This window comes from Chelonia mydas, chromosome 5 (genome assembly GCF_015237465.2).
Source record: "Chelonia mydas isolate rCheMyd1 chromosome 5, rCheMyd1.pri.v2, whole genome shotgun sequence".
In the NCBI taxonomy this organism is placed as follows: Eukaryota; Metazoa; Chordata; order Testudines; family Cheloniidae; genus Chelonia; species Chelonia mydas.
Window position 1 is genome coordinate 48,778,443 of NC_051245.2, and position 26,044 is coordinate 48,804,486.

Genomic DNA, 26,044 nt, shown 5'->3' on the forward strand with positions numbered 1-26,044 from the left:
GCCGTAGTTTGCCCACCTCTGCCTTAAGAGGTACCGGATAATGTTCCTCTGTTCTGTTGGCCATAGGTAGTAGAGTAGCTGGTGTCTGCCAAAGGGTCTTAGCTGGATCTAGAATGCCTTCACTGATAGGTAGGGCTTTCCTATCAGGAGCAAATGAGTGCAGAATATCAAAAAGCTAGTGAACTTTTCCCTCTGACAGAGGTCTTAATATCAAGAGTCTCAGAAATTGTGAAGAACACTCCTGAAATGTTTTGAAGTCAGGCAGCAGTACTAGGGTTGAAGAAATGGCTTTGTCCAAGATAGAAGATGATCAGTCCCTAGGAGGGAAAAAACGTTGCTCCTGAGGTTCTGGGACCTGTTCCTCCTCAGCCACTTGCTCATCTCTATCAGTTGACAGGAGTCTAGCCAAAGATACAGAGGGAGACTGATACCTCTCTTTCATGGAGTGGTAGGGAGGAAATCAAATCCTGCAAGCCCAGAATGGAGGTTCCCAGGACGCCCAATAGGGCCATGATGGCATACAGTACTGGTAACACTGGTTCACCTGTGGCTGACTAGGTCATTGCCCTGCCTGTGAAGGATATGTAGGAGTTCTAAAGAAAAAGCCTCCAGTCCTCTCCTGATCTGAGGGAAGATGGTTTTGCGCTAGATGTGGGAGAAAAAGTGTGCCCCAATGAAGGTGATAAGGAGCAGACGTCATCAAGAGGTGGTGCCCAAGAGTTCAGAAGTATGCACCAGTGCTGACTGTGAATGCCTCAGTTCAGAGGACATCACCCCTCCTTACGACAAGAAAGGGACTGGTGCCAGGAGCAGGGCTTGAGTTGTACGAGAACGTCGTTCCGGGACTTTTGGGGGAGCCGGAACACTATTCTGGTACTATTACTTAAGACAGGGAGGCTGGGGGAAGGAGGGGGAATCACAGGCTGTATGGATTACACCTCCCCCCAGGGCTCCCAGAGCCAGTGCCCCTATCCCACCCCAGAGCTCCCCACTGTGACACAGTCCACGCTGGCTCAGGGCAGAGCTGAGTTTGGTAGCATGTGGGGTGTGTACCTCTGGCTTTCACCACTCTGAGCCAGGGGAAGGGTGCTCTGTTTACTGCTGGGATGTTCCAGAGACTAGCCAAAGATCTGTTCTGCTGTGGCATCAGCCAGCACCAGCGTGGAGCCTGCAGGCTTGTTGGAGCATGGAGTAACCTGTGGCAGGTGGTACCAAGAGGCACAGACTAAGCAGGGGGCAGAGCACAGACCTTCTGTGGGGCTCCCCAGACCCAGGGGAAGCTACCCTAGTTTGCATTCCTATCAGGTATGAGTGATAATACCAGAAGGGTGTCCCAGCATTTTCTTTTAGGACTCAAGCACAGACCAGGAGCCATGTCTGTCCCTATGTTTGGGCCTCTCTTGCCTTAGAGAAGAGGCTGCCTTAGAGAGGAGTACTGGTCTTCTCTGCTGGGGTAGCTGGTGGTAGGTTGAACTCTAGTGCTGGATCCCTGCCTGATGCTAATGATCTTTTGTCAACACGGACCTTGGAGTTTGAGTACCCCCTGGAAGGGGCACCCGCAGAAAAGGACTTAGGTGTTGGATCCATTGTTGAAGACAATCTTCTCTCTTTGGGGTCTGAAGTCATCCACATGGATTGTTCAAGAAGATAACAGTTCACACAGGACTTCCATGGACTTCCATGGACTTGTGTCCTGGCAGAAAAAGATCTGCATGCTGAATACCAATCTGCCTTACCAAGGCAGAATAAACAGCAGCTGTGTCTGTCGCTCAGAGGAATTAAACCACCACAGGATGGGCATGATTTAAAGCCTGAAGGCTTTGAGCCCACCATTTAGAGCAGGAAAAGGCACTGAGTGCCAAAGGAAAAAGTAAATTTTTTTTTAAACTGTTTGATTGGAAAAAATAAGAAATCAAGAATAACTGAGAGTAAAGGAAAGGAATTTAGCTCTAAATAGCTAAGTCAGAGGAGAAAAAATTCTAAGGGTAGCAAGCGAACACTGCTAGTTCCATCTTGCTGCCATGAGCATAAGAGGGAACTGAAGGAGGGTTGCGGCACTTTGCTCTTTATGACCTCAAGTGAAGGGTAGAGCACAAGAATATGTACCAGCACAGGCACGGCCCCAGCTGACACTGTTATTCAAAAGATTCCAATCTTGTGCACATGAGGCAGATGCATACCTAGAGCAGGATCCGTAATGACACGCTTAAAGAAGAAACATGTTTCCTTCCAATCTGTATAATCAATATTTTAGATGCTGAATAATAGTACAACATGAAGTGATGCAAACATTTAATATAAAAACCAGGATAAAAACAGTACTATCCAAGTACAGAAGGCAGCATGAATAATACATAAAAGTGTACAGTGTAAAATAAAATATGTTCTCATTAGAAATTAAAACACCACATTAAATATTCAATGAGAATAGTTCCTGTTTTCAGTTTCTCTACTGAAAGGAACAACAAAATCTGAATGCCTAATTTGATTGAGGAGAAAAACAGCACACCCTCAATGGTAATTATTATTTCAATTAACAGACACGCTGAATATCTAATAGAAAATGGACCCTTTATGAGTATTTCCAACAAAAGCATTTCAAGCATTCTTCGTCAACTTTTTCCCATTCAATGATACTCTCTCACTCTAATTGCTCTAGGAAGCGACATCTGAACATCAGAGTTAGGTGAAATCTAGCACTTTCAATTAAGTAACTTATTCAAGTTGTTACAATAAAAACAGCCAACAGAAGCCGCAAAAGCTAGGGGCAAATTACTACAGAGAGCTATGAAGATCTGTGTTAGTAGAATTGCATAGAATTTCCTCTGAAGGTAACAGGCCCCAGAGACCACTGGATAATTCTAGTGGAATACATTTACATACAGTATTTGGTAAGACACAAATCTGTGTGGGAAGTAATAAAAAAAAATTTAAAAAACTTACCTCATGATGTTAGAATTCTTGTCACACACACACACAAAAAACACTTATAAATGGATTTGAAGAGACTCAGGCATTGTCTATGCTGTTTTATGCATCAGAAGAGCAACACCAACATAAGTGTACCAGTGAAAACTCTTACAGATGTTTCAGAGTAGCAGCCGTGTTAGTCTGTATCCGCAAAAAGAAAAGGAGTACTTGTGGCACCTAACAAATGTATTTGAGCATAAGCTTTCGTGAGCTACAGCTCACTTCATCGGATGCATTCAGTGGAAAATACAGTGGGGAGATTTATATACATAGAGAACATGAAACAATGGGTGTTACCATACACACTGTAACGAGAGTGATCAGGTAAGGTGAGCTATTACCAACAGGAGAGTGGGGGGGGGGGAACCTTTTGTAGTGATAATCAAGGAGCCTCTGATAGTGTGGCTGATGTGATTAGGCCCTATGATGGTGTCCCCTAAATAGATATGTGGACACAGTTGGCAACGGGCTTTGTTGCAAGGATAGGTTCCTGGGTTAGTGGTTCTGTTGTGTGGTGTGTGGTTGTTGGTGAGTATTTGCTTCAGGTTGGGGGGGCTGTCTGTAAGCTCTTCTGTCTTCTGTCTACAGCCAAGCTCTTCGATACAACCGCATTTGCTCCAACCCCTCAGACAGAGACAAACACCTGCAAGATCTCTATCAAGCATTCTTACAACTACAATACCCACCTGCTGAAGTGAAGAAACAGATTGACAGAGCCAGAAGAGTACCAAGAAGTTACTACTACAGGACAGGCCCAACAAAGAAAATAACAGAATGCCACTAGCCGTCACCTTCAGCCCCCAACTAAAACCTCTCCAATGCATCAAAGATCTACAACCTATCCTGAAGGACGACCCATCACTCTCACAGATCTTAGGAGACAGGCCAGCCCTTGCTTACAGACAGCCCCCCAACCTGAAGCAAATGCTCACCAGCAACCACACACCACACAACAGAACCACTACCCAGGTACCAGAGTAACAGCCGTGTTAGTCTGTATTCGCAAAAAGAAAAGAGGTACTTGTGGCACCTTAGAGACTAACCTTAGAGACAGTCTCTACGTAAAAGAATAAATGGACACAAATCAGATGTCAAGAATTATAACATTCATAAACCAGTCGGAGAAAACTTCAATCTCTCTGGTCACTCGATTTCTGATATCAAAGTGACTATCCTTCAACAAAAAAACTTCGAAAACAGACTCCAACGAGAGACTGCTGAATTGGAATTAATTTGCAAATTGGATACAATTAACTTAGGCTTGAACAGTGACTGGGAATGGTTGATTCATTATAAAAAGTAACCTATTTCCCCTTGTTTATTCCTTCACCCCCTCTCCCCCACTGTTCCTCGGACGTTCTTGTTAAACCCTGGATTTGTGCTGGAAATGGCCCACCTTGATTATCGTACACATTGTAAGGAGAGTGATCACTTTAGATAAGCTATTACCAGAAGGAGAGTGGGGTGGGGGGAGAGAAAACCTTTTGTACTGATAAACACCCATTTTTTCATGGTCTGTGTGTATAAAAACATCTTCTATATTTTCCACAGTATGCATCTGATGAAATGAGCTGTAGCTCTCGAAAGCTTATGCTCAAATAAATTGGTTAGTCTCTAAGGTGCCACAAGTACTCCTTTTCTTTTAACCAAGGAATCTATCCTTGCAACAATGCCCGTTGCCAACCGTGTCCACATATCTATTCAGGGGACACCATCATAGGGCCTAATCACATCAGCCACACTATCAGAGGCTCGTTCACCTGCACATCTACCAATGTGATATATGCCATCATGTGCCAGCAATGCCCCTCTGCCATGTACATTGGTCAAACTGGACAGTCTCTACGTAAAAGAATAAATGGACACAAATCAGACGTCAAGAATTATAACATTCAAAAACCAGTCGGAGAACACTTCAATCTCTTTGGTCACTCGATTACAGACCTAAAAGTGGCAATTCTTCAACAAAAAAACTTCAAAAATAGACGCCAACAAGAGACTGCTGAATTGGAATTAATTTGCACACTGGATACAATTAACTTAGGCTTGAATAAAGACTGGGAGTGGATGGGTCATTACACAAAGTAAAATTATTTCCCCATGTTTATTCCCCCCCCCCCTCTGTTCCTCAGACATTCTTGTCAACTGCTGGAAATGGCCCACCTTGATTAGCACTACAAAAGGTTTTCCCCCCCCCGCCCCGCTCTCCTGCTGGTAATAGCTCACCTTAAGTGATCACTCTCTTGTTACAGTGAGTATGGTAACACTCTTTGTTTCATGTTCTCTATGTATATAAATCTCCCCACTGTATTTTCCACTGAATGCATCCGATGAAGTGAGCTGCAGCTCACGAAAGCTTATGCTCAAATACATTTGTTAGTCTGTAAGGTGCCACAAGTACTCCTTTTCTTATAGATGTGTTGCACCAGTGTAAAAAGTGATTTTTGTTGTTACAATTTACCTTGTATTTTTTATACCAGTGTATCTATACAATTATTAATTATTATTATTATTGTATTACTGTAGTGCCTAGGTGCCTTAGTCGTGGACCAGGACTCCATTATATTAGGATCTTGCACAAACATAGCTAGATCATTGTTTCTACATCAGTGCAAGAAAGCCCTAAAAACTCAATATGCAGACAAATTGGGAGCTGATGCAGCTTCAGCTAAACTGGACAGAGCTCCCCAGTGATACCCATCCAGTTCGCAATTACGTATGAATATACCTCTTACAAAATGAATCAGGGATTCTCAAATAGTGACCTATTAAGGAAATTCATTGTCATCCCTACTTTGAACTATGAGTTTTCAATATTTTCTGTTAGACTCTTAAAGATTTTAATATAATTTTTGCTGGGCTTATGAATATTATTCACTATACAAAGCATTCTACTATGTATTTATTTTGTTCATTTATGAGTTAGTTCTTAGTCCAAACTCCAGAACTAAGAAGAGTGCCACAAAAAATGACTAATAATGAAACAGACAGAAACTGAATATGCAGAGGATTATAAAATAGTAATTGACAGGTTTCAGAGTAGCAGCCGTGTTAGTCTGTATCCGCAAAAAGAAAAGGAGTACTTGTGGCACCTCAGAGACGAACAAATTTATTGTTTCCCTGCCCCCAAGATAAACGGAGCTCATTGAATGGATGAATAAGTGTTTGTAAATAAGTAGAAATACTAATTTAATATAGTTGTTTTCACTATTTACATAGTGAATGTTTAACAGTTTACAGCAAAGCCTATTTCAATGTCTGTCTGAAGCAGAGACAATGTGTAACTGTTGATAATGGGGGGCACTCGATTGCCCCATGTTTCGCCTCTGCTGCCCACCCATCGGTCCTTTGCATGCTCCTTTCCTTGTTGCTTCATCCCCCAGCTCCCCCTGTTGCTGTCCCCTCCCCGCTTTGCCCCTTCACCCCCCAGCCCCTCCATAAACCCCTCCATAAACCCCCTCCATAAACCTCTGCTCCTCCATAAACCCCCAGCGGGACATGTCCTGCTCCCAGCGCTGTGTGGAGAACCAGCCCTTGGCAGCAGCGCTAAGCACATCTGCAGCTTGGAGAGCGGGCTCCTTCCTTCCCTGCTGCCTCTGGCTGGCCTGGCACCCAGGAAAGCCCAAGACCCTTCCACACAGGGCACTGCCCAGAAGGAACCGAGCTCTGCCTATGCCAGAGCCTCCTGGAGCCCCGCACAGCACCTGTCGGGGGAGCCTCTCCACCCCTCAGATAAGTGCTGGAGTTGGGAGGGAAGCGATTTCCAGCTTGTTCCTGCCCCAAACTTGCAGATTCCACAGGAGCCCCCTAGGCAGGGGCTTAAAGCCCTCTTTGCCCCTCTGCCGTCCCGCTAGGCCCAGGCCTTAGGGACCGTGGGGCTGCTTCATCCCCTAGGCTTTGTGCCCGAGGCAGCTGCCACATGCAGAAGGAGCACTCTTCTGCTGAGCCACCTCTGGCTGGGCTCTGTGGCCACTGAAGCCCCTGTAGAGCCCGGCACCCGTGGCTGGTTCAGGGAAGGTGTGGATGGATCTGCTGGTTCCCACCCACAGCCCAGCTCCCCGCTGCTGGACATCAGGAACAGCCCTGCCCCGCCTGCTACCACTGCCTATCCTAAGGCCCTGCCCAGCCTCAATGTGCTGCCCAGCTGGATGGTCCCTCCATGGAGAGCCCCAGGACTCAGCTGCTCCTGCTGAGCCCACTGGACTGTGATGGCTCCACCTTGCAAGCCCCCCCAGTGCTGGTGGATGCTTGCTTAATAGAAGGTAGAGATCAGGGGGAGGGGAGCGGACATGAACCGACGTGCCTCACGCCACACGTAGGCTCTGTATTGAAGTGTGTTACAGAGGCAGAGCTGTGATTATTACATGAAGAAATCAATCATTTGCACCCACTGATGTGTGTGAGCAAAGGGAAGAGCTGCATGTGTACCTTAAGGATCCAATATGCATCATTTCAATGCAGAATTGTGTACATTATATAAATTAGCAGGGCACAGGGATTTTATTACAAAGTGTGTTGTCAGTAGCAAGCTGGAATATGTTTTCTTCCAGGTATTGATAAAAATGTTAAATAGCATAAGGCCAAGAACTGATCCCTGTGGGGACCCATTAGAAACATACCTGTTCATTGATGATTCCCCATTTACAATTACAAATGTGAGAGCAGTCTAAGCATTTATTGTTCACATACACTCCAAGTACACTAATTGTGGTTAGTATCAGGTATAGCTGTAGTGAACAGTGGAAGCAGTAATTAGCTCTGCATGGGCGAGGTGTATTTGCAAGATCTGTGGATTTCTTTGAGGTGGGAGATAAAGCTGTGATTCTGATATGAGGATCTATGTTTTGCACCTTCTTGTCTGTGAGGAAAAGGAAGAGATGCATTTGTACCTTCAGGATGAAGTATGCATCATTTCTATGAAAAATTGTTTAGGTTTTGTCAAGGCATACGGCTTTTATTACAAAGGACACTGTCAGCAGCGTGGAGGACTATAAGAAGATTCTAATGCTTTAATGATGGTTAAGTGAAAGTGTAGGTTGAGACAGTATCCTGTGAGTAATGATACATCTACATTTGAGCTAGGAGGTATGATTCTGAGTTCATGCAGACATACTGCACTAGCTCTGCTCAAGCTAACACATTAAAACAGCGGTTCTCAAACTTCATTGCACCGCGACCCACTTCTGACAACAAAAATTACTACACGACTCCAGGAGTGAGGACCGAAACCTGATCCCACTTGAGCTCCACTGCCCTGGGCAGAGGGACAAAAGCAGGGGGTCTGTAACCTGAGCCCCACCACCCAGGGCGAAGCCCTCTGGCTTCAGCTTTGGCCCCGGGTGGTAGGGCTTGTGTTTCAACTTCGGGTCTGGGCAGTGGGGCTTCAGCTTCAGGCCCAGGCCCCAGGAAGTCTAACGCCAGCCCATGCGTCCTAAATTCCCTGTAAGCTGCGCAGCCACACAGCAGCCTATTTAGTGCTGTGCAGGCGCTCAGGGAACCCCCCCGGGGACCAGCTTGGCACCCCTCCCCCGACCCCAACCTAGCCCAGCCCCCAACCTGCCACAGCCAGGGCGCCCTTCCGCCAGCCCCAACTCTGCTGCAGCCCGGCCCTGCCACGGCTGGGGTGGCCCAGCCCAGCCCCAGGCGCAGCTGGAGCACCGCAGCCCCAGGCCTGAACCCAGCCCCAGCCCACACCTGCTGGGGATGGGGACGGGGCGCCTATCCTGCAGCCCCAGCCCCAGAGCTGCCACAGGGAGAGAGAGCTGGGGGGAGTCTAGGCAGAGCACCCTCCTGCACCCCAAACCCCTCATTCCCAGCCCCACCCCAGAGTCTGCACACCCAGCCAAAGCCCTCACTCCCCTGCATCCCAACCCTCTGCCCCAGCCCTGAGCCCCTTCCCATACTCTGAACCCCTTGGCCCCAGCCCCCCATTAATTTTGTTATGAGCACCAACATGCAGGTGATGTGTCACACATCTCCTCCATATTGGTACACATAACAATTCATTCCACACATGGGTGGGAAAAATTAGAGGGAACACTGCTGGCAACCCCATTAAAACGGGTTCACAACCCACTTTGGGGTCCCAGCCCACAGTTTGAGAACTGCTGCACTAAAAATAGCAGCACAGCCAGTGTGGCAAGGGCAGCGAATCAGACATGCTGCCCGAGTACAAACCTCCCTGGATCCCCTAGATATGTACTTGGATGGCTAGCCTGAGCCACTGCCCATATTACCCTAGCTGTATTGCTATTTTTATCATGCTAGTTCAAGTGGAGCTAAAACAGGTCCATCTCATGAGCTAGGAATCACACCTCTCAGCTCAGAATGAGGAAGCTATAAAAGACTAAAATAGTTCTTAAATTGTACATGTTTGGTATTTCTTCTGGGTAGTTGGCTAAGTGTGTGAGTGTATGCCAGGATATGAAGCCTCCCAAATCTTAGACTGCAAAGGGCCACCGTGAATACGTGCTATATACATAGTCAGGCATTGTTGGCAGAGGGAAGGTGGTGGGGGCAACATTTTTCCTCCCCCAACCTTTTTTGTCTTCCGATAATATTAGACAGAATCCTGTAGGTGAGAGTGAATACTTTGTAAAAAGATGTGAAGAGTTTGTACATTTCAGCAAGCGTGGGACCGGCAGAATAAAGGTATGTATGTTAATGGGGTGTACTGGGGCATTGCTGAAAGAGGGAAGAGTTAAGGTTGTATTGGCAACCTTAGCTGTGCATTTCCTGGTTTTCAGAATTTTGGTTTTGCTCAACTCAGCACTCTGCAAGGGAACAACATACCACCAAGCAACCATGACTCTGTGATAATGTAGCTTTTTGCCATTGAATTTCCTAGGGTTTTTTGTTTAACATGAAAAGATATGTTGTTGGTAGGAGTTAGTAGTCATTTAGGCAGTTGTACATATCACATTCTGCAATTTGCATACTGAGCCAGTTGCCCTCCCCTTCTCCTAACACACACACACCCCCTACCTACGTATCCACCCAAGCTGGGCCCCACCAGCCCTGTTTAGGCACATCTCCCCAGCCATACCCCTGACCCAATGAATGCATCTCCCTCCAACCTGGCCCCTTCCCACTACTGAACCCAGGCCTCCCCACCATAAGCAGGGAATGCATCTTCCTAAAGTCTTCACTCCCTTGTACACAAATGGTTCTGTTGCTGTTTCTTTCCCTCTCCTATAACCTGACTCACATGCAGTGCCTGGAAAGAAGGAAAACTACATTACAGTGAAATGGTGTTCCTGCCAGTGTTTCACAATGGTTGGAGGGTGAAGTTTGTGGCTGGGCTGGCAAGAGAAATTCACAGACAGGGATTCTGTTCCAGAATACTGACAGTTATATGTTTGAGACAGAGATCCTCTGACCTCTGTCCAGTAAATGCACCCCATCTCTGAGAAACACTGAGGTGGCAGAGTTTGTAATGTTTCTGCGCCATAAAGTATACATTTTCTGATCAGGCATGAACCCTCCAGTTTCCTAACTAATGTTCCTCCAACACTTATTTATAGCTTTCATGAAATGTTGGGGTGTACTGGCAGAGCTAGGGCTGCAGTGTAGCTGGGGTGCAGTCATTAGCACCTCTCAGTTTAACAGTACAAGGCAGCAGAAGGAAATTGTTGTTTGTTTGTTTTTTGAGGCGGGGAGTCTGTAACTCAGGAACCCCTTGGTCAAATGACCCCAAATTTGGATCACTAAGGGTATGTCTACACTACTAAATTAGGTCGAATTTATAGAAGTCGATTTTTTAGAAAGTGATTTTATACCGTCAATTGTGTGGCCCCACTAAGCACATTAAGTCGGCAGAGTGCGTCCACAGTACCAACGCTAGCGTCGACTTTCAGAGCGTTGCACTGTGGGTAGCTATTTCACAATTCCCACAGTCTCTGCCGCCCATTGGAATTCGGGGTTAAGCTCCCAATGCCTGATGGAGCAAAAACATTGTCGCGGGTAGTTTTGGGTACGTGTCGTCAGTCACCCCCCCCCTCCGTGAAAGCAATGGCAGATAATCGTTTTGTGCCTTTTTTCCATGCAGGAGCCATACTGATTTCAGCAGACAGTGCAGTAGGACTGCAAACCATCGTCATCGAACAACCACTTCTGCTGCCACTCTGATCTCCTGCTGCTATGACTCCACCTCGCAGATCCTCTATATGACCGTCATCATCCACCGCTTCCGCTGCCACTCTGCTCTCCTGGTGGTCTCGCAGGGCCGCTTCCACTACAACTCTGCTTGTCTGCTCTTGTCTCGCCATACCACGGCAAGCGTGCAGCCTGCTCAGCTGTTGTATCCTGGCAGCAGACAGTGCAGTAGGTCTGCAAACCATCGTCATTGAACAACCGCTTCCCCTGCTCTCCCGCAGACGCCATACCACGGGCAAGCATGGAGACCGCTCAGATCCCTGCGGCAGTTATGAGCATTGTAAACACCTCGCACATTATCATGCGGTATATGAAGAACCAGAACCTGCAAAAGTAGGCGAGGAGGCAATGGCAGCGCGGTGGCGAGAGTGATGAGGACATGGACACAGACTTCTCTCAAAATATGGACCCCTGCAATTTGTCCATCCTGATGGCAATGGGGCAGGCTCATGCCGTGGAACGCCAATTCTGGGCCCAGGAAATAAGCACAGACTGGTGAGACTGCATGGTGTTGCGGGTCTGGGATGATTCCCAGTGGCTGCGAAACTTCCGTATGCGTAAGGGCACTTTCATGAAAATTTGTGACTTGCTTTCCCCTGCCCTGAAGCGCAAGAATACCAAGATGAGAGCAGCCCTCACAGTTGAGAAGCGAGTGGTGATAGCCCTCTGGAAGCTCGCAACACCAGACAGCTACTGGTCAGTCGGGAATCAATTTGGAGTGGGCAAATCTACTGTGGGGGCTGCTGTGATCGAAGTAGCCAGTGCAATCACTGAGCTGCTGCTATCCAGGGTAGTGACTATGGGAAATGTGCAGGTCATAGTGGATGGCTTTGCTGCAATGGGATTACCTAACTCTGGTGGGGCGACAGACGGAATGCATATCCCTATCTTGGGGACTGGACCACCAAGGCAGCCACTACATAAACCGAAAGGGGTACTTTTCAATGGTGCTGCAAGCACTGGTGGATCACAAGGGACGTTTCACCAACATCAACGTGGGATGGCCGGGAAAGGTACATGACGCTTGCATCTTCAGGAACTCTGGTCTGCATGAACAGCTGCAGCAAGGGACTTACTTTCCAGACCAGAAAATAACCATCAGGGATGTTGAAATGCCTATAGATATCCTTGGGGACCCAGCCTACCCCTTAATGCCATGGCTCATGAAGACATACACAGGCACCCTGGACAGTAGTCAGGAGCTGTTCAACTATAGGCTGAGCAAGTGCAGAATGGTGGTCGAATGTGCATTTGGATGTTTAAAAGTGCGCTGGCGCAGTTTACTGACTCGGTTAGACCTCAGCAAAACCAATATTCCCATTGTTATTACCGCTTGCTGTGTGCTCCACAATATCTGTGAGAGTAAGGGGGAGATATTTATGGTGGGGTGAGAAGTTGAGGCAAATTGCCTGGCAGCTGATTACGCAAAGCCAGGGCGGTTAGAAGAGCACAGCAGGGCACGCTGCGCATCAGAGAAGCTCTGAAAACCAGTTTCATGGCTGACCAGGCTATGGTGTGATAGTTTTGTTTGTTTCTCCTTGATGAAAACCCGCCCCCTTGGTTCACTCTACTTCCCTGTAAGCCAACCGCCCTCCCCTCCCCCCCTTTGATCACTGCTTGCCGAGGCAATAAAGTAATTGTTTCAAATTCATGCATTCTTTATTAATTCATCACACAAATGGGGGGATAACTGCCAAGGTAGCACGGGAGGAGTGGGGGAGGAGGAGAGGATGGAAGGACAAGGCCACACTGCACTTCAAAACTTATTGAATGCCAGTTTTCTGTTGCTTGGGCAGTCCTCTGGGGTGGAGTGGTTGGGTGCCCGGAGGGGCCCCCCCACCGCGTTCTTGGGCATCTGGGTGAGGAGGCTATGGAACTTGGGGAGGAGGGCAATTGGTTACACAGGGGCTGCAGTGGCGGTCTGTGCCTTTCCTGCACCTCAACCATATGCCAGAGCATATCAGTTTGATCCTCCAGTAGCCTCAGCATTGCATCCTGCCTCCTTTCATCATGCTGCTGCCACCTTTGCTCTTGATCCTGCCACCTCTCCTGTTGCTCCTGCCACTTCTCCTTGCATTCATTTTGTGCTTTCCTGGACTCTACCATTGTCTGCCTCCACGCATTCTGCTGGGCTCTTTCAGTTTGGGTGGACTGCATGAGCTCAGAGAACATTTCATCACGAGTGCATTTTTTTCGCCTTCTTATCTGCACTAGCCTCTGTGACGGAGATGCTAGTCGCAGCATTGAAAGATTTGCAGCTGCGGGAGGAAAAAAAGGGAGATTAAAATTGAAAAAGACACATTTGCCATTTAAAAAGAGGGTCTGATGTTTTCGGGTTAACGTGCAGCACAAACCCAACTAACCCCCTCCCCCGAACCCCAATTCTCTGGTATGATCGCTTCACCCCTCCCCCAACCGCATGGCTAACAGCGGGGATAATTTCTTTTCAGCCACAGGCAAACAGCCCAGCAGGAACGGCCACCTCTGATGTCCCCTTAGTAAAATTCCCCTATTTCAACCAGGTGACCATGAATGATATCACTCTCCTGAGGATAACACAGAGAGATAAAAAATGGATGTTGCTTGAATGCCAGCAACCACCGGGACCACATGCTGCCATGCTTTGTTATGCAATGATTCTAGACTATATGATACTGGCCTGCCGTGGCAAAGTGTCCTACCATGGAGGATGCAATAAGGCTGCCCTCCCCAGAAACCTTTTGCAAAGGCTTTGGGAGTACCTCCCGGACAGCTTCATTGAGATGTCCCTGGAGGATTTCCGTTCCATCCCCAGACATGTTAACAGACTTTTCCAGTAGCTGTACTGGCCGCGAATGCATCCCAAGTCTTCAGGGCAAATTAATCATTAAACACGCTTGCTTTTAAACCGTATATTATATTTACAAAGGTACACTCACCAGAGGTGCCTTCTCCGCCTTCCAGGTCCAGGAGCCCGGGTTGGGAGGGTACTGTCTCCAGGGTGATAAACAATTCCTAGCTGTCGGGGAGAACGGTTTCTCCGCTTGCCTGGTATGCGCTATCATCTTCCTCGTCCCCCAAATCCTCATCCCTGTTGCGAGAGACTCCCTTGCAGGAGTCCACGTACAGGTGCGGGGTAGTTGTAGGGGCACCCCCTGGAATTGCATGCAGCTCATCAGCTCATCATAGAAGCAGCATGTCTGGGGCTCTGACCCCGAGCGGTCATTTGCCTCTTGGGATTCTTGGTAGGCTTGCCTGAGCTCCTTAAGTTTCATGCAGCACCGCTGCAGGTCCCTGTGATAGCCTCTGTCCTTCATGCCCTTGGAGATTTTTTTCAAATATTTTGGCATTTCGTCTTTTGGAACAGAGTTCTGATAGCACGGATACATCTCCCCATACAGCGATCAGATCCAGTACCTCCCGTTCGGTCCATGCTAGTGCTCTTTTGCGATTCTGGGACTCCATGGTCATCTCTGCTGATGAGCTGTGCGTGGTCATGCCACGATGGCCAAACAAGAAATGAAATTCTAAAGTTTGCGGGGCTTTTCCCGTGTACCTGGCTAGTGCATCCGAGTTGAGAGTGCTGTCCAGAGCGGTCACAACAGAGCACTGTGGGATTGCTCCCGGAGGCCAATACTGTCGAATTGCATCCACACTAACCAAAATTCGACCCAGTGATGTCAATTTTAGCACTAATCCCCTTGTCGGGGAGGCATACAGAAATCGATTTTAAGAGCCCAATAAGTGGACAAAAATGGCTTCATTGTGTGGTCGGGTGCAGGGTTAAATCCATCTAACGCTGCTAAATTCAACCTAAACTCGTAGTGTAGACCAGGATTAACACTTCCCTACACTCCCAGGAGGCACACCAAATTTTAAAGAAATCTAACTAAGCATGTCCATTTTAGAGAACTTAGAGGTCGACCTATAATCAGATGCAATACGGCAACCTTAACTATAGTGGTGCTCCCACAATGAGACAATGGTATCATTGTTTCCCTGTGCTATCCTTTGTCTGTCTGAATCTGGTTGCTGTCTCCTGTCTTATTCTTAAATTGTAAGCTCTTTGGGACAGGAGCTGTCTTTTTGTTATATAACCGTACAGTGCCTAGTACAAAGGGCCTTCCGCACTCCTCAGTGCTACCACAATACAAGTAATAACAGGAAAAAGTAAGATTTTGGAAAGATTTGGACCATTATATGTGTAAGATTAGTCTAAAGCTACATTGTTTCTTAGGAAAGCAGAACTTTCAGTAAGTTGTGCACCTCTGAGCATAGATGGACAAGTTAAGAATCCTAGAAGCTAAAACTTAGAAAGGTAATGTACTAAGTACCAGCATTCTCTATAGTGTGCAAAAATCTATTAGTCATAAGTTACTCCATTTTGAAGTGTCCAACCACAGACATACTAACATTTTCAGTTTGCAGAAAGTTCTGATCCCCCTCCCCATGAAAATCATACCTCATTTCTGGTGTCTAGTAATTTTTAAGTACCTCAGTTAAGAGATGCCAAATTTGAGATATCTTAAAGAGGGTCTGATTTTCAGAGGGAGTATGGGCAACACTTTTTCAAAATTAGAAATTTAAAGGTTTCTGAAATTGGGCAATTCAAAATCAAACATCTTAAAAATCACTAGTCACTTTGAAAATATCTTAGCCAGGTGTTTTGAGGTTTTTTTTAAATGTCAAAAAAAGTAGGGCTGTCGATTAATCGCAGTTAACTCACACGATTAACTCAAAAAAATTAACTGCGATTAAAAAAATTAATCGCGATTAATCACAATGTTAAACAATAGAATACTAATTGAAATTTATTAAATATTTTTGGATGTTTTTCTACATTTTCAAATATATTGATTTCTATTACAACACAGAATACAAAGTGTACAGTGCTCACTTTAAATTATTTTATTACAAATATTTGCACTGTAAAAATGATAAACAAAGGAAATAGTATTTTTCAATTCACCTCACACAAGTACTGTAGTGCAATCTCTTTTTCGTGAAAGTGTAACTTACAAATGTAGATTTTTTTTGTTACAAAACTGCACTCAAAAACGAAACAATGTAAAACTTTAGAGTCTACAAGTCTACTCAGTCCTACTTCTTGTTCAGCCAATTGCTAAGACAAACAAGTTTGTTTACGTTGACGGGAGATACTGCTGGAGAAAATTTGCAGGAGATAATGCTGTCCACGTTTTATTTACAATGTCACCTGAAAGTGAGAACAGGCATTCACATGGCACTTTTGTAGTCGGCATTGCAAGATATTTACGTGCCAGATATTCTAAACATTCATATGCCCATTCATGCTTCGGCCACCATTCCAGAGGACATGCTTGCATGCTGATGATGCTCGTTAAAAAAAGAATGTGTTAATTAAATTTGTGACTGAACTCCTTGGGGGAGAATTGTATGTCTCTTGTTCTGTTTTACCTGCATTCTGCCATATATTTCATGTTATAGCAGTGTCAGATGATGACCCAGCACATCTTCGTTTTAAGAACACTTTCACACCAGATTTGACAAAACGCAAAGACGGTACCAATGTAAGATTTCTAAAGACAGCTATAGCACTCGACCCAAGATTTAAGAATCCGACGTGCCTTCCAAAATCTGAGAGGGAAGAGGCATGGAGAATGCTTTCAGATGTCTTAAAAGAGCAACACTCCAATGCGGAAACTACAGAACCCAAACCACCAAAAAAGAAAATCAACCTTCTGCTGGTGGCATCTGACTCAGGTGATGAAAATGAACATGTGTCGGTCCGCTCTACTTCGGATCATTATCGGGCAGAACTCATCATCTGCATGGATACGTCCTCTGGAATGGTGGTTGAAGCATGAAGGGACATATGAACCTTTAGCACATCTTGCAATGCCGGCTACACCAATGCCACGTGAACACCTGTTCTCACTTGCAGGTGACACTGTAAACAAGACGTGGGCAGCATTATCTCCTGCAAATTGTAATCAAACTTGTTTGTCTGAGCAATTGGCTGAAGCAGGACTGAGTGGACTTGTAGATTCTGAAGTTTTACATTGTTTTATTTTTGAATGCAGGTTTTTTTGTACATAATTCTACATTTGTAAGTTCAACTTTCATTATAAAGAGATTGCACTACAGTACTTGTCTGAGGTGAATTGAAATATACTATTTCTTTTGTTTTTTACAGGGCAAATATTTGTAATCAAAAATAAATATAAAGTTAATACTGTACACTTTGTATTCTGTGTTGTAATTGAAATCAATATACTTGAAAATGTAGAAAACATCAACAAATATTTAAATATATGGTATTTATTATTGTTTAACAGTGTGATTAATCGCAATTAATTTTTTTTAATCGCACAATTAATTGAATTAATTTTTTAACCGCTTGATGGCCCTAAAAAAAAGCATCATATTCTAAAGCCATCTCTGCTGCCTATAACCCTTGTGCTTAGTCTTAATGTCATGTAAAATCTGATGTTTAATAGGAAGAATACAAATAAATACATTTTCAATGTAATTTTAAAAACGTATGTATTCTGCTACTCCTTTAGAATGTCAAGTGTTTTTTTGACTTCTGTTCATCCCTAGGTTTCAATGACTCAGCTGGGATGTTGACAACCTACGCTGAGAAACTATTGTGTTGGGGGATCTGGCTCCAACACTATAGTCCACCAACAAGTTAAAACAAGATTTGGTCACGCAGTGTTGATAGGAGCAAAGTGTGTTTTTAACCATTTTCCCAAAATATCAAGCTCAAGGCTTAATGCAGAGTTCATTCTGCACTGCAATACCAAATTACGTTAATATCATGTCAAGGGACTACTGTATTATAACCAGACTTCTCTAATATAGCAGTCTAAAAATGTACATGGGACTTAGAAGGTAAAAGCTATACTTTTACTCCACTAAGAGGATACTTCAGGTGCCTTTATTCCATTCTGCCTAGCTGCAGATTCCACAAGACAAATGACAGCAATTAATTGATTTATACAACTTCACAACCAAATGTGCTATGAATTTTATCCTCTTAAATTAAAGCTCATATTCTGGACAGTCCAATAAAGTTAATTGCATTGAATTTATTCAGTTTTCCATGTCCACTGATCTATATTTCCTCTGTACATGATATATTACATTTTTGTAGCTTCTCTGAACAGATGTTTTCAAGAGGCATTTCAGAGCTCAATATGACACAATGTTACAAATTTTTCCAGTTATATTTGACAGTTGCCTGTTAGGTATGATATTATAATGGTTCAAGCTTTTTCATACAGTGGACCATATCGGAAAACAGAGATCCTCTTGTTAACCACCACCACCCTCCCAACTCCATAACTTTCCTGTAGCACCTGCTCTAGTGCTTGGTTTCACAAAAAGAATAAATGAACGAACAAAGTAGCAATATAGATAAACTTGATGCAATGCAATGCATATGGTTATGTCTCGCATCTTCTACTTGTTAAATTCCTTCTCCCTGCAACTTGTAGAGATTTACATTAGTATCAAATCTGCCTAAATATGATTTGTGATGGCAGCAGCTCTGCAGACCACCAGTAGTCTAGAGATAACATTTTAGAACCATTAATATAGCATAAATCCACTATCTCAGAAAATGTATTCCTTAAAATCTGCAATTCAGAATCTCCATTCTGAAGGTTCAATTCTATATCACAGGTAGAAAGAATGCAATGACAGTAGATATTAGCATGTGCAAAGTGCTACAAAATTGGGATGACCACTTACTAATAGGAGAGATCACCACGAGAGTAATAGTAATAAAATGAAAAATACTTGGCACTTATAGAGTGCTTTTTATCCATCGATTCCACAAGATTTACAAGGGAGGATGAGTTTTGTGTACCTATTTTACAGATAAAAATACAAAGGTAATGAGAGGCAAAGTGACTTTGCCCAATGCAAAATGGTAAGTCAGTAGCCAAGGTGGAAATATGATAAGAGATCGGGGTGAGAGTCTGTGTTGCAACTCTGAGATGCGCAGCAAAGAACTGACAGCCCAGGAGAGGGGGAAGGGAGTATGTGATGCTTGTATAGCTTTTTCACCTTTATGCTCTCCCAGCCTGGGGCTGCTCCAGGAGTTGGAGAGGCCACCAATTTAACTTAGACAGCCCTATGGGCCTATATAAATTACAACAACCTTCTTGGGTTTGGCCTGTGGGCTGCAGTGGTAGTTGGAATCTTAGCAGGGCTGCATGTGCGGCCCCAGCCCCCAACATATTCCTCCCACTGCACTACCTTTTCCCACCCTACACCTGGCCTTCAGGGGGGTCCTGCACAGCAGCAATAAGACTACCTGTCTTATTGCTGTCTTCCACAGTGTCTTTAGGGGGGGAATCCTCTCACAAATGGAACTGAGGCTTTTACAGACCTGTAACATTGTTCCCGCCCTTTTACCAGGTAGAAAGGGGCCTGTGCACGGGTAAGGATCTCATCCTAGGTCTCCTAAATCTCAGTCTGGTGCTCTAATATAATACTTGTTTTTATGTTTATACTTAAAAAAGTATTCCCAAAGAAGGAATTTTTATTGCCACCACATATTCTGTTTAGTTTTTTCCTGTCTTCCAAGTACACTGGACTCCAGCTGTAGAACATATTAACAGAAAATATAAAGGTTGACCTCAACCTTGGCCAAGTGCAAGATGCACCTCTTTAATGAGGCCTTCCCTTAGTAGTGGCATTTTCCCAGAACCAATCCACAATATGAGAGACTAGAGAGGAGGAAGTAGAAAGTACGAAAGAAGGAAAGAAAGAAGCAAAACAAAAAATAAAACACCTAAACATCCACAATCGCAAATAAGGGAGGTTGACCACACTGTGCAATAATTAATTGTTGTTCATTACTTAAATACCAGGGCAATAGGTGTTTTAGTTACTACGGAACCACTGTAATCAATGGAATGGGCAGATCTTAATACCGTCTTCCACGGCAACATAAACAAGTTTATACAATGGTTTGAAATGTATACCATGACCATGTGTTGTGGAAATATAGTAAGGTTAAAGGATTTCATGATACAGACACTGTATAGTGTCCTCAAAGCAATCATAATATATACATACTGGAGGCTGTGGAACAATTGATAAATTAAACAGTAATAAGTCACCCGGACCAGATGGTATTCAACCAAGAGTTCTGAAGGAACTCAAATATAATAAAATTACAGAGATACTAATTGTGGTATATCACTTAAATCAGCCTTCATACCAGATGACTGGAGGATAGCTAGCATAATGCCAATTTTTTAAAAAAGCTCCAGAGGCAACCCTGGCAATTACAGGCTGGTAAGCCTAACTTCCGTACCAGGCAAACTGTTTGAAACTATAGTACAAAACAGAATTCTCAGACACAAAGAGGAACACGATTTGTTGGGGAAGAGTCAACAGGGCTTTTGTAAAGGGAAATCATGACTTACCAATCTATTAGAATTCTTTGAAGGTGCCAGCAAATATGTGGACAAGGGTGATCCAGTGGATACAGTGTACCTGGACCTTCAGAAAGTCTTTGACAAGGTCCCACACTAAAGGCTCTTATGCAAAGTACACAGTCATGGGATAAGAGGGAAGGTCCTCTCATGGATCAGTAACTGGTTAAAAGACAGGAAACAAAGGGTGGGAATAAATAGCCAGTTTTCACTGTGGAGAGAAGTAAACAGCAAGATCCCCCAGAGTTCTGTACTGGGATCAGTGCGGTTCAACATATTCATCAATGATCTCAAAAAAGGGGTAAACAGGGAGGTGGCAAAGTTTGCAGGTGATAAAAAAATTACTCAAGACAGGTAAGTTCAAAGCAGACTCCAAAAAGTTACAAAGGGATCTCACAGACTGGGTGACTGGACAACAAAATGGCAGATGAGATTAAATATTGATAAATGCAAAGTAATGCACACTGGAAAACATAATCCCACTATATATACAAAATGATGGGGTCTCAATTAGCTGTTATGACTCATGAAGTCATTGTGGATAATTCTCTGACAACATGCACTCAATGTGCAGAAGCAGGAAAAAAGCTAATAGAATGTTAGGAACCCTTAAGAAAGGCATAGATAATAAGACAGAAAATATAATAACGTCACAGTATAAAGCCAGGATACACCCACACCTTGAATACTGTGTGTAGTTCTGGTCACCCCATCTCAAAAAAGATACATTAGAATTGGAAAAGGTACAGAGAAGGACAACAAAATATTGTAATTAGGGGTATGGAACAGATTCCATATGAGGAGAGATTAAAAAGATTGGACTGTTCAACTTGGAAAAGAGATGACTAAGGGGGCAATGATAGAGGTCTATAAAATCATGAACAGTGTGGAGAAAGTGAATAAGGAAGAGTTATTTATCCTTTCACATTACACAAGAACCAGGAGTCATCCCATGAAATTCATAGGCAGCAGGTTTAAAACAAACATATGGAAGTTTTTCACAAAATGCACTAGAAATCTGTAGAACTCATTGCCAGGGATGTGAAGGCCAAAAGAGTAACTGGGTTCAAAAGAAAATTAGGTAAGTTCACAGAGGACAGATCCATCAATGGCTACTAGCTCAGACGGTCAGGGATGCAACATCATGCTACCGGTGTCCCTAAGCCTCCAACTGCCAGATGCTGGGACTGGACAATAGGGGATGGATCACTCAATAATTGTTCTGTTCATTCCCTCTGAAGCATCTGGCATTGGTCACTGTTAGAAAACAGAACACTGGGCTATCTAGACCATTGGTTTGATTCTTATGTTCGTATGTGCTACATGGAGATAGCTAATTTATATTTAGTATGTCAATTTTGGTAAATAGAGATCACTAATACATTCAAAAGAACTCTCTCCTCTCAGTTTGATTATTACAACTATTTTTTTCTTGTGGCCTCCTGAAGTCCCAGCTTTCCAGATTGCAGTATTTTCAAAATACTGATGATGACTAGTTTCTCCGCACCTAAAAAGAAGTGCAATCACATCACCCTCATACTAAAATTACTCATTTGGGTCTCCATTTATTTTGAGAGACAGTTCAAACCTCCTCTTTTTGTTAACTACTGTTTATGGACATCCTTCAGCCATTCAGACTTTCATCCTTTATGCTGATCTCATATTCTGTAACCCAATGGAGTTCACTGGAGTCACTCCTGATTTCCACGACTGTACCTTAGGGCTTGTCTACACCAGAAAGTTGCGCCGGTTTAACTCAAATCTATTTAAAAATCAGGTTGGTTAAATGAGTGGAAAGCCCTGTGCAGACACAGTCATTTCAGTTTAAGAGCAGCTTATACTCATTTAGCTTAAGTGAGTAAGAATTTTACTTAAGCTAAATGGATATAGGACACTCTTACACCTAAATAAGGCATGCTCAACATAGCTACGGTGCTCAGGGGTATGAAAAATCTAACCTAACTCCCCAGTGTAGAAGTAGCTAGATGGACAGAAGAATGTTTCTGTTGACCTAGCTACCATCGCTAGATGAAGTAGTGATCCTACAGCGACAGAAAACCTCCTTCTATCACTGTAGGCTGCATCTACACTACAGAATTATGCCGGAACAGTTACACTATACCACTGTAGACCTGGCCTCAGTAGGTCTATACAGGGATTTGCTCTTGTTTAACTGGTCTGGTTTAAAAAACGTACCTTTACTTAAACTACTGCAAGTTTGTCTGTAAACAGTCTTTGACGCGAATTAGATCTCTTGTCTACCACTGGCTCCTTAGTCTCTTCTTACCATCTCGCCACCATTTGTACAAGGGCCTTCTTTCCAGAACCTGATATTGGAACAGTCTTTCTGCATCTCTTCCCCTCATCATCGCCCATCTATTTTCTAATCTCAACCAAAAAAAATTTTTGCTTTGACCTCTCTCTCTCTCTCTCTCCCCTTTTGTATTTCATTTTGATTAAATTATTTAGCTTGTAAAATCTTCAGGGCAGGCACCTTGTCTTCCTTTGTGTACAGTGCTGTACACATTTCAACTTTATAAGGTAATTTACAATAGTTTGCATATTATATTATACTCAAACAAAACTCACTTTTATTTAAAAGGTTTTTAATTGTATGCCATGTGTCAGATTTGACAAATACAAAATCTAGACTCAGACTCAGCTTCAGAATCATCCAATCTATAGTAGGCTATGTATTTATTTCAACATTTCATTAATTAAATGATAACATGGACGCTGAGTCTGATTAGGAAAAAAGAATGCATTCTTCTGATGGCTAGAAATGAGCTGAATCAGTTTACTTCTCTACCGCACTAAAATATGCCATTTTCTACTTGTTTGTTAGGATAAATAGGTCAATAAGGTATTTCATGCACAATACTAAAGATGTCCCACGCCACTACCATAAGACAGTGGGAAGAGTAATCAGTGAAGTATTATACTGTTTTTAGATGTATTTAAATTTTTACCTGCCCAGACAGCCTGCAAGAGTGGATTAATTTAATAAATAATCACTACCACTGGGGACAGGAGTGACAAGACAGAGTTACAGCAAAATTCTTCCTTCAGATGCATGGATTGGGCTCCCAGGCCTTGTCTACACCTAGCTTTAAATATCTATATTTTAAATCTCCCATTGTTTCATTACCACTGGTAAAGCTCCATTGATGATAGTGCTAACATTTGTACCATCCTGTTGTCTAGCTCTTCAACACCGGGAATACATTAGTGCAGCTGCACCCATGGGGGATTTGAAAGTAAAGTGCAGACAGAGTGACTAGGATTTTGGCCTGCACTGCAGCCCCTGTACACCAGCTTTGGAAGGATTTCCCGGTGGTGCAGAGCAGGTATAATGGGTTTATGTCACCTCTCCTTGTAGTCCCGGCATTGGGGTGTGCCAGAGGCATGACTGGAAAGGCACAGATATGGGAAAGATGGAAACATGGCCAAACTGCACAAGCTATTCAGGGCTGCTGGACAGCTCCTAGGGAGGCTCCGCAGCTAGCTACAAGTTAGTACTGTCCCTAGGGTTGCCATAATTTACACCAGGGACCACTCTGGTCCCCAGCTTCCTCCTGAATCTGGGAGGTGCCAAGATACCATAAAGTCACTTTCCCTCAGGCTACGCCAAGCAAAATTTAGCTGCAGCCCCAATTCAGGACTGGAGTTGGTAGTCACTGAGAACGCTGCATATATGTGATGGCAGAATTTGGTTCTTAAATCAATATTCATGCCAGCCGCAACTTCTGTACGTGAAGATGAAAAACATTACTTTCTAACCCATTTCACATGCTCATAATTTTCCAAATAAATAATTACCTTTTGTGTTTAAATATTTTTGAGTTTGGTCTGACTACTGATTAATTTTGGGGAAAAGATGGGCACACTCTCCAGCCATTTTATCAACAAAAAATAATTATAAGAGCATAGTTTGCTCCCACTGTAAGAAAACATGATCCTCTTTCCACTCATTCACCCAGTCAGAACTCAAAACCAGCTGATTGTCCATGTTTCAAATATGGTATGCAAAAAGGATTTTCATGAACAGAACAAGTATTGCCAATTTTTTTAAACTGTGGTTAAAACACTGGACGAGGGCTGTGGGTTTAATTCCCAGTTCTGCCATAGGCTCCTTATGTGTCCTTGAGCATAAAATAATATATGTGAAGTGCTCAAACGCTATGGAGATAAGCACTGGATAAAAAATTGAATAGGCAAAGTTATAAGGAAGAATGTGCAGTGGAAAATTCCTTAAATTGCTACCTGCACACTTGGATAATATACAGTCCATATGTGTTCACAGATGTACAGCATTTTGGTTACAATTTATCAACTCCGCTCCTGAAATTGGAGATTGCAAATTCGAGAGAGAGAAAGAGATTAATATCTTCAGAGCAGGGAGCTGTAGAGTTACAAATGGAGCAAGCCACTTAGTACCAAACCGAAAAGCCTACCGGGCCTCAGTATTTCCACTACTCCATTAGCGCAAAGGATTTACAAGTCCCATCAGCTAAGCCTGCCGAATATATAAACCAAACCAGCGCCGGGGTTTTCTGCCTCTTTTAGCTTTTCTTTAAAGGAAAAAAACGCACACAACCAAATCTAGAGAGCGGGGAGACACAGAGACCCACGATGAAGGGAGCAAGGCAATATATATATATGGCAAAGTTCATGTTGCAGAGGAAACTTTCGTTTCTTAACCCTGTAGCTTACGCTTGCAGCCTGGGTATTGCATTAACCTGAGCTACAGCCTCGCGATGGCTGGTACTTAGCACACACCCCCAGCCCTTTAAGGGGCCCCAGCCTCCCGGAGCAAAGACACTGCTCTGCATCACTGTCGTTAAGCAGCGCGGTGACTGGAGCCCAAAGCCGGGGGGAGGGCAGAGCGCGGGACTAGACATGCCCAGCTCCCGCCTTGGGGGCGCTAGGGCCACTCACCCTTTAGGCCTGGAGAAAGAAGCATCCCGGGGGTGTCTGCACTGCCGCCGCCCTTATCCCCGCAAGCAGGCGATGACAGCTTGGGGGCGATGCCCCCCGCCCGCCCCTCGCGGCGCTCAGACACCTACCCACACCATCCCAGAGCCCGGCGGCAGGGGAGTGGCGAGGGACGGGAGCGGCCCGTCCTCTCGCGCTGCGTCTCAGCGCCCAACAAGAAAACGCGACTCCGGCCCCTGAAATGGCTGAACAAAGGGAACCTGGCTTCGCCGCCACCGCCTGTCCCATTGGTCGGGGGGCGGGATTGGGGCGGGGCCTGGCACGCAGGGGCTTCACAGCCCTGTAACCCCGGCAACGGTGGCTCCAGCTGGGACACGTGGCCTGGTGTGTGATGGAGACAACAGTGAAATGGCTGTCCCGCCCCAACCCCATTCCCCTACCCCAGCCTCTGCCCCCTTCCCTCAGAGTCACACATACACCCAGCCCACTCCCTTCTCTCCCAATCACTGCCCCTGCACAATCACACACACACCACTCCCCTCTCTCCCAGCCACTGCCCCTGCAGTCACACA

The 26,044-nt window shown here is 44.5% G+C and overlaps 1 protein-coding gene across 2 annotated transcripts in view; it reads right to left on the bottom strand.

Annotated features, from left to right (window-relative positions):
- The window catches only part of TNPO1 (transportin 1), a 164,362-nt gene extending 138,613 nt beyond the window's left edge, over window positions 1–25,749 (bottom strand). The window contains exon 1 of one of the 2 annotated variants that reach the window (XM_037903052.2): window positions 25,604–25,749. In XM_037903052.2, coding sequence (XP_037758980.1) covers window positions 25,604–25,612 — 9 coding nt within the window. In that variant the 5' untranslated portion in view covers window positions 25,613–25,749. The remainder of the gene's footprint in view (window positions 1–25,603) is intronic. The other variant, XM_037903057.2, reaches the window with a different exon arrangement.
- Between the last annotated feature and the right edge of the window lie 295 nt (window positions 25,750–26,044).